Below are 11,341 nucleotides of genomic sequence, written 5' to 3'. Positions count from 1 at the left end.
ATTATCCCCAATGGGCACCACGATGGTCATCAGCAGGTGGGGGAGAGCTGAGAGCAATCCCACCTGAGAGAGAGAAATAAATAAACTATATAAATAAAATAAAATAAAATAAAATAAAATAAAATAAAATAAAATAACGGAATAAATCAGCTATCATTGATGGGCCCCACGATGGTCATCACCAGGTGGGGGACATCCAACAACAAACCCCCCTAGAGAATTTAACATTAAATGTAAACATGGTAAATGACTGAATAAATAAATTATCTTTAAATAAGTTATTTAAACTTGATTGTTATTATTAAATTTAATTATTAGTTTTTGGGGTGTTTCACATGGTTTTTGGGGTGGTTTTTTTTGGATGGTTTTTGGGCTGTTTTCTGTGGCTTTTGGGTGTTTTGGGGGTATTTTTGGGTGGTTTTTTAGGGTGTTTTTTGGGATCTTTTGAGGGATTTATTAAGTGTGTATTTTTTGGGCTGGTTTTAGATTTTTGGGGGTTATTTTGGGCCCACCTTGCTGATCTCAAACCCGAAGACCTCCTCGAAGTAGGCGGGCTGGCTGATGAGCAGCAGGTAGAAGGTCCAGCTGCGGCAGAAGTTGGCCACGATGATGGCGTAGACGGGCATGGAGGTGAAGAACTGGCGCCAGGGCGTGGCCAGCTGCGGGCAGGGGGGGACAGCTGACCCCCAGGACACCCCCAGAGTGACCCCGGCCACCCCTGGCCACCCCTGACCACCCCCAGGACACCCCCAGAGTGACCCCGGCCACCCCTGACCACCCCAGGCCACCCCTGGTCATCTCCAGGACACCCCCAGAGTGACCCCAGCCACCCCTGGCCACCCCTGACCACCCCCAGGACACCCCCAGAGTGACCCCGGCCACCCCTGACCACCCCAGGCCACCTCTGGTCATCTCCAGGACACCCCCAGAGTGACCCCGGCCACCCCTGGCCACCCCTGACCACCCCCAGGACACCCCCAGAGTGACCCTGGCCACCCCCGGCCACCCCTGACCATGCCTGACCACCCCAGGCCACCCCCAGGACACCCCCAGAGTGACCCCGGCCACCCCTGGTCACCCCTGGTCATCTCCAGGACACCCCCTGACCACCCCTGAGCACCCGCGGTCACCCCCAGGCCACCCCTGACCACCCCTGGTCACCCCCAGGACACCGCTGGCCACCCCTGGTCACCCCCAGGACACCCCCAGAGTGACCCCGGCCACCCCTGACCACCCTTGACCATTCCCAGGCCACCCCTGTCCACCTCTGACCATCTCCAGGACACCCCCAGGCCATCCCTGACCACCCCCAGTGCGATCCCAGTTCTCCCAGTGCCTCCCATTCCATCCCAGTCTGACCAGTAAGGGGTTGCTGCCCACGCTCTCCCCGATGCTCTCCTCGATGTATTTCCTCTCCTCGGGGGAGATCGTCGGGTGCTGGGCCGGGCTCTCGTAGGACACCAGCACCCAGAACATGTACCAGAGCACCCCGAAACTGCCTGGGGGTAATGGTTATACTGGGAGCACTGGGAATGGTCAGTGGGGGCAGTGGGAGTGGCACCAGAGCACCCCGAAACTGCCTGGGGGTAATGGTTATACTGGGAGCACTGGGAGCACTGGGAACGGTCAATGGGGGCAGTGGGAGAGATACCAGAGCGCCCCGAAACTGCCTGGGGGTAATGGTTATACTGGGGATACTGGGGATACTGGGAATGGTCAATGGAGGCAGCGGGAATGGTACCAGAGCACCCCGAAACTGCCTGGCGGAACTGGGGTTACTGGGGGAACTGGGATGGGCTCCCAGGTGAGATTTAGGAGGGGTCAGGGGGTCTCAGGGGGTCCCGGGATGGGCGGGGGTCCCCGGTTTGGGAGGGTTCTGGGGGTCTCGAGGGGCTCCCAGGGGGTCTCAGGGTTTCTGAGGGGTTTCAGGGGGGGTCCCAGGGGGTCCCAGGGTGGGTGGGGGGTCCCGGGGGGTCCCGGGGGGGCTCTCACGGGGTCCCGGCGTGGGCGGGGGTCCCAGGGTGGGTGGGGGGCCCGGGGGGGCTCTCAGGGGGTCCCAGGGGGGGTCCCAGGGGGGGTCCCAAGGTGGGCGGGGGTCTCACCGTAGACGTAGAACACGGAGCTCCAGCCCGTGTACTGCACCAGGACCCCGGCCAGGGGCATGGCCACCACGGCTCCTGCATACGACCCTGGGGGGGCAGGGGTCACTGGGGACCCCCAGGGACCCCCCAAACCCCCCCATGTCCCTGGGACCCCCCCCGTGCCGCCCCCAGCCCCTGGGACCCCGGCAGGGGCGGGGCCACCACGGCCCCCATGCATGAACCTGGGGGGTGAGGAGGGGTCAGTGGGACCCCAACCCCCCGGGACACCCCCTGAGAGCCCCCAGAGCCCCCGAAGCCCCCAGACCCCTCGGTGACCCCCCGGACCCCTCGGTGACCCCCCGGACCCCCCATTACCGCAGAAGGCCGTGGTTGCCAGCCGGCTCCGCTCCAGGGGCGGCGCCCACTTGCTCCAGATGCCGTGACAGGCGGGGTAGGTCACGCCCTGCCCGGGAAAAGGGGCGGGGTCAGCGCGGGACACGCCCACGGGACACATCCGACAGCGCCACGCCCACCCGGCCACATCTTGATGGGCAGGGACACACCCAACCCTGGCCACGCCCACCCGGCCACACCTTGATGGGCAGGGACACACCCAACCCTGGCCACACCTACACAGCTGTGCCTTGATGGACAAGGACACACCCAACCATGGCCACGCCCCAACCTCAGCTCCTGAACAGCAAAACCTATCCTAAACCACGCCAGAATACCCCAAAACCACCGTAAAAACACACCAAACGCACCCAAAAAGCCCCAAAATTGCCCCAAAATCCCCTCCTCTCCTCCTCGACCAGGCCCTGCATGATGTGCACAGTGATAACGCAGCCCCAAACAGACCCAAAACCCTCCAAATTCACCCCAAAATCCCCTCTTTGCCTCCACCAGGCCCTGCATGACGCGCAGGGTGATGACGCAGCCTCCACCGCACCCAAAACCCCCCAAATTCACCCCAAAATCCCCTCTTTGCCTCTACCAGGCCCTGCATGACGCGCAGGGCAATGACGCATCCCCCAACGCACCCAAAATGCCCCAAATTCACCCCAAAATCCTCTCTTTACCTCCACCAGGCCCTGCATGACGTGCAGGGCAATGACGCAGCCCCCAACGCACCCAAAATGCCCCAAATTCACCCCAAAATCCCCTATTTACCTCCACCAGGCCCTGCATGACGCGCACGGCGATGACGCAGCCCACGTGGGCGCGCGCGGCCGACGGGATCAGCATGTTCAGCACCGAGGTGGACACGATGGCCAGGCCGAACACCCTGCGGCAGGGGACGCCCCGGTGACACCTGGGGACACACCTGGCGCGGGCCCCGCCCCCGGCCCCGCCCCCGGGCGGAGCTCACCTGTTGGCGGCGAATTTCTGGGCGATGAAGCCGCCGGGGATCTGGGTGACGATGTAGCCCCAGAAGAAGGAGCCGTGGATCATCCCCACGGTCTCGGGGTCCCAGTTGAACTGGGCGCGCTGGGGACGGCGGGGAGGGGTCGGTGGGGCGGGGGACACGCCCTGGACACACCCTGGACACGCCCTGGACACGCCCCAGGCACACCCTGGACACGCCCTGGACATGCCCTGGACATGCCCCAGACGCGCCCTGGACACGCCCTGGGCAGGTGTGTATCCCCCTGTCTGTGTCTCCACAGTATCCCCACATCTATCCCAACTGACCCCAAAGCTGACCCCACACCTGACCCCGGAGGTGACCCCACACCTGACCCCAGAGGTGGCCCAGAGCTGACCCCACAGGTGCCCCCTCACCCGTCTGTGGGCGGGGCTGACCCCACACCTGCACAAGTGCCCCCAGACCTGCCTGTGGGCGGGGTTGACCCTGCTGAGCCCACAGATGACCCTGCTGAGCCCACAGGCGCCCCCTCACCTGCCCGTGGGCGGGGCTGACCCCTCACCTGCCCGTGGGCGGGGTTGACCATGCTGACCACGGCCACGCCCAGGTTGCAGCGGATGCCGAAGCTGATGCAGAAGCCGATGCCGCAGAGGATGGCGATGCCGTAGCGCCGGGGCAGCCCGCAGAAGGTGCAGTCCAGCACTGGGGGCCGCGGCGCCGTGGGGGTCCCGCCCGAGAGCCCCCCCGAGCTCAGCTCCAGGCTCTCGGGGTCATCCTGGCGCCGCTCCAGGAACCTGCGCGGCCGTGGCCCGCAGCGTCACCCCTGTGTCCCCAGTGTTCCCCCACTGTCCCTTCCCCCCCCTCGTGTCCCCCATGTGCCCCTCCCTGTGTCACTATGTCCCTTTCTCCTCTGCCATGTCCCCCTGTCCCCCCCGTGTCCCCCCCGTGTCCCCCCCGCCGCCGATTAAATCCCTCTCTAATCCCCGCGGTGGCGGCGACAGCCGGGAGGGGAAATGCAGGGGGGACACGGGGACAGGGGAGGGGCCGGGCTGGGGACACGCGTGGCACGGACACGAGCGTGGGAGGTGACACGGGGGGGGCACCCGAGAGCCCCGAAAACCCCCACAAAACCCGACCCCAATTCCCCCCCGGCAAACCTAAGACCCCAAAAACCCCCACAAAACCCAACCCCAAATCCCCCCCGGCAAACCTGACCCCCCCTCAAAACCTGACCCCAAATCCCCCTCGGCAAACGTGACCCCCCCCTCAAAACCTGACCCCCCAAAACTCCTGGCAAACCCAAGACGCCCAAAATGCCCCCAAACTTGACCACCCCCAAATCTTTCCAGAAAACCTGGCCCCCCCAAGCCTCCCCAGGGCTCACCCAGAACCCTCAGCCCCCCTCCCCAGCCCCATCCCGGGGTCCCCATCCCGGGGTCCCCATCCCGGGGGTCTCACCAGTGCAGCTGCCCCAGCCTGGCCCCCAGTGACCCCCGCAGACCCCAATGTCCCCCCAGGCCCCCAGCCCCATCCCGGGGGTCTCACTGGTGCAGCCGGCCCAGCCTGGCCCTCAGCCCCTCATAAAGACCCCCCAGCCCCCGCCAGGACCCCTGCCCAGCCCCATCCCCAGGGTCCCCATCCCAGGGTCCCCATCCCGGGGTCTCACCGGTGCAGCCGGCCCAGCCCGGCCCCCAGCTGCCTCCTGAACTCCTCCTTGTTGAACTCCATCGCTGCCTCAGGGCTCCATCGTCACCGCGGGACCCCCGGGACCCCCCCAGAATCCCCCCCGCCCCCCTGCCCGCAGCCCCCCGGGCCCGGCGCCGCTCTCGGGGCCTCTCCAGGGCAGCTCTGGGCGCCCCCCCGGCCCCCCCGGTCCGGATCAGCCCTAAATCCCCCCAAATCCCCCCCAGCCCCCCCCAAATCCCCCCCTGCGCCGGGGGGGGGCCACCGGGGGGGGGGGGAGGCGGGGGACACTGACCAATCAGAGCACAAGCTGCGAGTTTGGCTTTATTGGGGGCTTTTGTACCAAAAAAAGGGGAAGGGGAGGGGACTGAGAGATCATGAGGGATCTGGGGGGGTCCTGGATAATCCTGGGGAGATCAGGGGTGTTCTGAAGGGGGTCCCTGAGTGGTTGGGGGGGCTCAGGAGCATCCTGAGAACGGCCCCAAAGAGGTCTAGGGGTCCTGTGGGAGTCTTGGGGGTCCTGGGGGGGTCCAGGAGGGTCCTGGGAGGTCCCGGGTGGGATTTTGAGGGTCCCGGGTGGGTTTTTACGGAGGGTCCCTCATGCTCGCAGCAGCGGCATCGTCACGGTGAGAACCTGCAGAGGGCGTGGCCATGGGTCAGCGGGGGGGCGTGTCCCCGGTAGAAAGGGGGCGTGTCCCCGGTGGAGAAGGGGCGTGTCTCTCCCCGTAGGTTGCCATGGTTACCTTGGAGCGGCGGTGGAAGCGCGCGCGGCACCGCGCGGGGTCGGCGCGCATGCGCGGTGGCAGCCCCAGCTCCAGCAGCGCCCCCTGGCGGCCCGGCGGACCCTCGGGAGCGGCACCGGCAGCGCCCCCCGGCGGCGGCGCAGGGCGCAGCAGCAGCAGCCGCTCCTCGCTCAGCCCCAGCCACAGAGAGCCCGCCCCCTCCTGGGCGGGGATAACGTTAGGACACGCCCACTGCGCCCCCGACCCCTCCCCATTGTCCCTCTACCCCCCAAGGATGGTGGAGACCCCTCCCAGCACAGCCCCCCAATGTCCCCCAGTCCACCCCAGTGCCCCCAGTCCCTCCCACTCCCCCCCAGCCCCTCCCATTCCATCCCAGTTTCCCCCCAGTCCCCCCCAGTTCTCCCCAGTATCCCCAGTTCCCCACTCACCACCTGTTCCAGGTGTACCCGGGCCTGCAGCTCCTGTGGCTCCTGAGCCGAGGGCGAGGCCACGACCACAAACGGGGGGGGCCCGGGGGTTTTTGGGGAGGGGTCCCGGGGGTCCCCCTCACCTCGGCAGCTCCTGGATGCGGGGCCAGGGCCAGGGTCAGCCTGGGGGATTCTGGGTGTGTTTGGGGGTATTTTGGGGGGTCCCAGGGATATTTGGGGAGGGGTCCCAGAGTATTTGGTTTAATCTGGGGAGGGGTCCCCCTCACCTCGGCAGCTCCTGGATGTGGGGCTGGGGCTGGGGTCAGGCTGGGGGAGTCCCAAGCTATTTGGGGAGGGGTCCCAGGGATATTTGGGGAGGGGTCCCAGGAGTCTCGGGGGTGTTTTGGGGAAGGGTCTCACTCACCCCGGCAGCTCCTGGATGCGGGGCTGGGGTCGGGCCCGGATGTTCTGGGCCGCGATGGAGCCGAGGCAGCGCCGGTTCCGCAGCACCCGCCAGCCTGGGGGGATTGGGGAGGGGTCCCGGGGGGTCGGGGGGATTTTGGGGAGGGGTCTTGCCCCCCCCCAGAGCCCCCAGACTCACCTGTAAGCTCCAGCTCCACCCCGTACTTGTCTGACAGCCCCTCCAGGGCCACGGTCAGGAAGAACTCAAGGTACAGGGGGTCGGCCTGGGAGACCCCAGACCCAATTCACACCCTGAGCTCTCCCCAGGGAAATCCCAGACCCAATTCTACACCGTGACCCACCTAGAGAACCCCAAGACCCCCCGCAGGGAGACCCCAGACCCAATTCCCCCTCCTGACCCACCTGGAGGTACTTGAGACCACCCCCCAGAGCCCCATTTTGCGTCCCAGAAACCCCCAGCCCCACCTGTAGGGTCCGGAAGAAGCCCCCCAGCAGCCCCCAGACCCCTATTTAACCCCCCCAATTTCCCCTCCAGCCCCACCTGGACGGTCCTGAAGAACCCAGAGTTCACCCCCTGACCCCCATTTAACGCCCCCAGACCCCCATTTAACCCCCCAGACCCACCTGGAGGGTCCTGAAGAAGCCCGAGTTCACCACCACGTCGTAGGCCGTGCAGCCCCTTCCCCCTGCGGGGTCAGAGCAGGTTTGGGGGAGGGTCCCGGGGGGATCAGGGGGTCCGGGGGTTTTTGGGGAGGGGTCTCTGACCTCGGTCGAGCTCGGCGTGGGGCTCCCCCAGGCTCATGGGGATGCGGAAGGAGCCCCCGGGACCGGGGGGGTCCCGCAGGAGCTGCTGCAGCCCCGGGGGGGGCACGGGGGGCGGGGGGGGCACCTCGGGCGAGTGGCAAACGTTGAGGAACACCTTGGGACCCCCGCCCGCCACGCGGGTCTTGACGCAGAGACCTGGGGGGGAACAGGGGTCAGGGGAACCCCGAGAACCCCCCAAAAGGCACCAAAAGCCAACAAAACGCGCCAAAATCCACCAGAGCCCCCCGCCCGCCACGCGGGTCTTGACACAGAGACCCGGGGGGATAGAAATCCAACACAAACCCCCAAAATCCAAAAGAGCCCCCCCCAAAATCCAGCAGAGCCCCCCCAAAATCCAACAGAGCCCCCCCAAAATCCACCCGAGCCCCCCTACCCGGCTGCGGGGTCACGGCCCGGGCGGGGACGGGGCTCGGCGCCTCCTCAGGGTCCGAGGCCACCTGCGGGAACCGGGGGGAGGGGGTGAGAACCGGGATCGGGATCGAGATCGGAACCGGGAACAGAACCGGCGCCGGCTCCGGGGCCCACCTGCAGCAGCAGCCGCCGCAGAGCCGCCTCCTCCTCCTCGTCCGCCTCCAGCTCGGCCGAGAGCAGCGACGGGTCCGCCATGGCCCTGAGGGAACCGAGAGCTCCGGGAGCCCCCGGGAAGCCCCTGAGAGCCCCGAAACCGCTCCGGGCCCCCGCGGGCCGCCCTCACCGCGCCTTCACCACCCGCCACTTCCGCTTCCGGCACGCACCCGTCTCCATGGTTACCGAGGCTGCTCTACTCACTTCCGCCCAGTCTCGGTGGTTCCGGCGCCGCTCTAACCATTTCCGGTCAATTTTGACGGTTCCGGCGCCGCTCTAGCCACTTCCGCTCAATCTCAGTGGTTCCGGCGCTGCTCTGACCATTTCCGGTCATTCTCAGTGGTTCCGGTGCCGCTCTGCCCAGTTCCGGTAAATCTCGGTGGTACCGGCGCCGCTCTGGCCATTTCCGGTCAATCTCGGTGGTTCCGGCGCCGCTCTGGCCATTTCCGGTCAATCTCGGTGGTTCCGGCGCCGATCTGGCAATTTCCGGTAAATCTCGGTGGTTCCGGGGCCGCTCTAGCCATTTCCGTCAAATTTCGGTGGTTCCGGTGCCGCTCTGGCCATTTCGGGTCAATCTCGGTGGTTCCGGTGCCGCTCTGGCCATATCCGGAAAATCTCGATGGTTCCGGCGCCGCTCTAGCCACTTCCGCTTGATCTCGGTGGTTCCGGCGCTGCTCTGGCCATTTCCGGTCAATCTCGCTGGTTCCTATGTCGCTCTGGCCAATTCCGGCCAATCTCGATTGTTCCGGCGCCGCTCTAGACACTTCCGCCCAATCTCGGTGGTTCCGGCGCTACTCTGGGCATTTCCGGTCAATCTCGGTGGTTCCGGTGGCGCTCTGCCCAGTTCCGGTAAATCTCGGTGGTACCAGCGCCACTCTGGCCATTTCCGGTAAATCTCGGTGGTTCCGGCGCCGCTCTGGCCATTTCCGGTAAATCTCGGTGGTTCCGGGGCCGCTCTAGCCATTTCCGTCAAATCTCGGTGGTTCCGGCGCCGCTCTAGCCACTTCCGCTCAATCTCGGTGGTTCCGGCGCCGCTCTAGCCACTTCCGCTAAATCTCTGTAGTTCCGGTGCCGCTCTGGCCATTTCGGGTAAATCTCGGTGGTTCCGGCGCCGCTCTGGCCATATCCGGAAAATCTCGATGGTTCCGGCGCCGCTCTAGCCACCTCCGCTTGATCTCGGTGGTTCCGGCGCTGCTCTGGCCTTTCCGGTCAATCTCTGTGGTTCCTATGTCGCTCTGACCAATTCCGGTCAATCTCGATTGTTCCGGCGCCGCTCTAGACATCTCCGCCCGATCTCGGTGGTTCCGGCGCTGCTCTGGCCATTTCCGGTAAATCTCGGTGGTTCCGGCGCCGCTCTAGACACTTCCGTCCAATCTCGGTGGTTCCGGCGCCGCTCTGGCCACTTCCGCTTTATCTCGGTTGTTCCGGCGCTGCTCTGGCCATTTCCGGTTAATCTCGCTGGTTCCGGTGCCGCTCTGGCCACATCCGGTAAATCTCTGTGGTTCCGGCGCCTCTCTGGCCACTTCCGCTTTATCTCGGTGGTTCCGGCGCCGCTCTGGCCGCATCCGCTTGATCTCGGTTGTTCTAGCGCCGCTCTGGCCAGTTCGGCCCCGACTCGGTGGTTACCGAGGCTGCTCTAGCCACGTCCGCACAGTCTCGGTTGTTCCGGCGCCGCTCTGGCCATTTCCGGTAAATCACAGTGGTTCCGGTGCCGCTCTGGCCATTTCCGGTCAATCTCGGTGGTTCCGGCGCCGCTCTAGCCACTTCCGGTCAATCTCGGTGGTTCCGGTGCCGCTCTGGCCACATCCGGTAAATCTCAGTGGTTCCGGCGCCGCTCTAGCCACTTTCGCTCAGTCTCGGTGGTTCCGGCGCCGCTCTGGCCGGTTCCGGTAAATCTCGGTGGTTCCTGCGCCGCTCTGGCCATATCCGGTCAATCTCTGTGGTTTCGGCGCCGCTCTGGCCACATCCGGTCAATCTCGGTGGTTCCGGCGCCGCTCTGGCCACATCCGGTCAATCTCGGTGGTTCCGGCGCCGCTCTGGCCGTTTCCGCTCAGTCTCGGTGGTTCCGACGCCGCTCTGGCCGTTTCCGGTCAATCTCGGTTTTTTTCCGGTGCCGCCCTGGCCGTTTCCGGTCAATCTCTGTGGTTCCGGCGCCTCTTTGGCCACTTCCGCTTGATCTCGGTGGTCCCGGCGCCGCTCTGGCCGCCTCCGCTTGATCTCGGTTGTTCCAGCGCCGCTCTGGCCAGTTCGGCCCCGACTCGGTGGTTACCGAGGCTGCTCTAGCCACGTCCGCACAGTCTCGGTTGTTCCGGCGCCGCTCTGGACACATCCGGTAAATCTCGTTGGTTCCGGCGCCGCTCTGGCCACTTCCGGTAAATCTCGGTGGTTCCGGCGCCGCTCTGGCCATTTCCGGTCAATCTCGCTGGTTCCGGTGCCGCTCTGGCCACATCCGGTAAATCTCTGTGGTTCCGGCGCCTCTCTGGCCACATCCGGTAAATCTCTGTGGTTCCGGCGCCTCTCTGGCCACTTCCGCTTTATCTCGGTTGTTCCGGCGCCGCTCTGGCCATTTCCGGTCAATCTCGCTGGTTCCGGTGCCGCTCTGGCCACATCCGGTCAATCTCGGTCGTTCCGGCGCCGCTCTAGCCACTTCCGCTCAGTCTCGGTGGTTCCGGCGCCGCTCTGGCCATTTCCGGTTAATCTCGCTGGTTCCGGTGCCGCTCTGCCCACATCCGGTAAATCTCTGTGGTTCCGGCGCCTCTCCGGCCACTTCCGCTTTATCTCGGTGGTTCCGGCGCCGCTCTGGCCGCATCCGCTTGATCTCGGTTGTTCCAGCGCCGCTCTGGCCAGTTCGGCCCCGACTCAGTGGTTACCGAGGCTGCTCTAGCCACGTCCGCACAGTCTCGGTTGTTCCGGCGCCGCTCTGGCCATTTCCGGTAAATCTCAGTGGTTCCGGTGCCGCTCCGGCCATTTCCGGTAAATCTCGGTGGTTCCGGCGCCGCTCTAGCCACTTCCGCTCAATCTCGGTGGTTCCGGTGCCGCTCTGGCCACATCCGGTAAATCTCAGTTGTTCCGGCGCCGCTCTAGCCACTTTCGCTCAGTCTCGGTGGTTCCGGCGCCGCTCTGGCCGTTTCCGGTAAATCTCGGTGGTTCCTGCGCCGCTCTGGCCATATCCGGTCAATCTCTGTGGATTCGGCGCCGCTCTGGCCACATCCGCTTTATCTCGGTGGTTCCGGCGCCGCTCTGGCCATT

General features: G+C 65.4%; 2 protein-coding genes across 3 annotated transcripts; both read right to left on the bottom strand.

Moving 5' to 3' along the window:
- Positions 1-512: 512 nt before the first annotated feature.
- Positions 513-5,370, bottom strand: SLC17A7 (solute carrier family 17 member 7; the record flags this gene model as incomplete). The annotated part of the gene is made up of 8 exons (XM_036405922.2): positions 5,114-5,370; positions 4,010-4,241; positions 3,451-3,569; positions 3,252-3,366; positions 2,457-2,544; positions 2,103-2,189; positions 1,360-1,499; positions 513-659 (listed from the first exon to the last, which is right to left on the bottom strand). Coding segments are annotated over exons 1-8 (990 nt in total), but the record flags the coding sequence as incomplete, so codon positions are not given.
- A 71-nt stretch (positions 5,371-5,441) lies between these two features.
- Positions 5,442-10,739, bottom strand: PIH1D1 (PIH1 domain containing 1). Of its 2 annotated transcripts, none has more exons than XM_036405913.2 (10): positions 8,263-10,739; positions 8,054-8,138; positions 7,902-7,965; positions 7,469-7,663; positions 7,328-7,389; positions 6,882-6,966; positions 6,705-6,798; positions 6,302-6,434; positions 5,874-6,074; positions 5,442-5,764 (listed from the first exon to the last, which is right to left on the bottom strand). In XM_036405913.2, the coding sequence occupies exons 2-10, from the start codon at positions 8,132-8,134 to the stop codon at positions 5,729-5,731; spliced, it is 951 nt and encodes a 316-aa protein (XP_036261806.1). In that variant the 5' UTR covers positions 8,135-8,138; positions 8,263-10,739; the 3' UTR covers positions 5,442-5,728. The 2 variants fall into 2 exon arrangements, with proteins under 2 accessions (XP_036261806.1, XP_036261807.1); XM_036405914.2 differs by having other exon boundaries at positions 8,297-10,739.
- Between the last annotated feature and the right edge of the window lie 602 nt (positions 10,740-11,341).

This window comes from Molothrus ater, unplaced genomic scaffold (assembly GCF_012460135.2).
Source record: "Molothrus ater isolate BHLD 08-10-18 breed brown headed cowbird unplaced genomic scaffold, BPBGC_Mater_1.1 matUn_MA560, whole genome shotgun sequence".
Taxonomy (NCBI): domain Eukaryota; kingdom Metazoa; phylum Chordata; class Aves; order Passeriformes; family Icteridae; genus Molothrus; species Molothrus ater.
This window is presented reverse-complemented; position numbering and strand designations above follow the sequence as displayed.

Excerpts from the sequence above, each read along its gene's own strand:
- PIH1D1 (XM_036405913.2), bottom strand. The coding sequence starts at position 8,134 with ATGGCGGACCCGTCGCTGCTCTCGGCCGAGCTGGAGGCGGACGAGGAG. Across the intron at positions 6,799-6,881 it reads GGTGGAGCTGGAGCTTACAG|GCTGGCGGGTGCTGCGGAAC; the intron begins GTGAGTCTGGGG and ends CAATCCCCCCAG. Across the intron at positions 6,435-6,704 it reads CGCATCCAGGAGCTGCCGGG|GAGCTGCCGAGGTGAGGGGG; the intron begins GTGAGTGAGACC and ends CCCCGCATCCAG.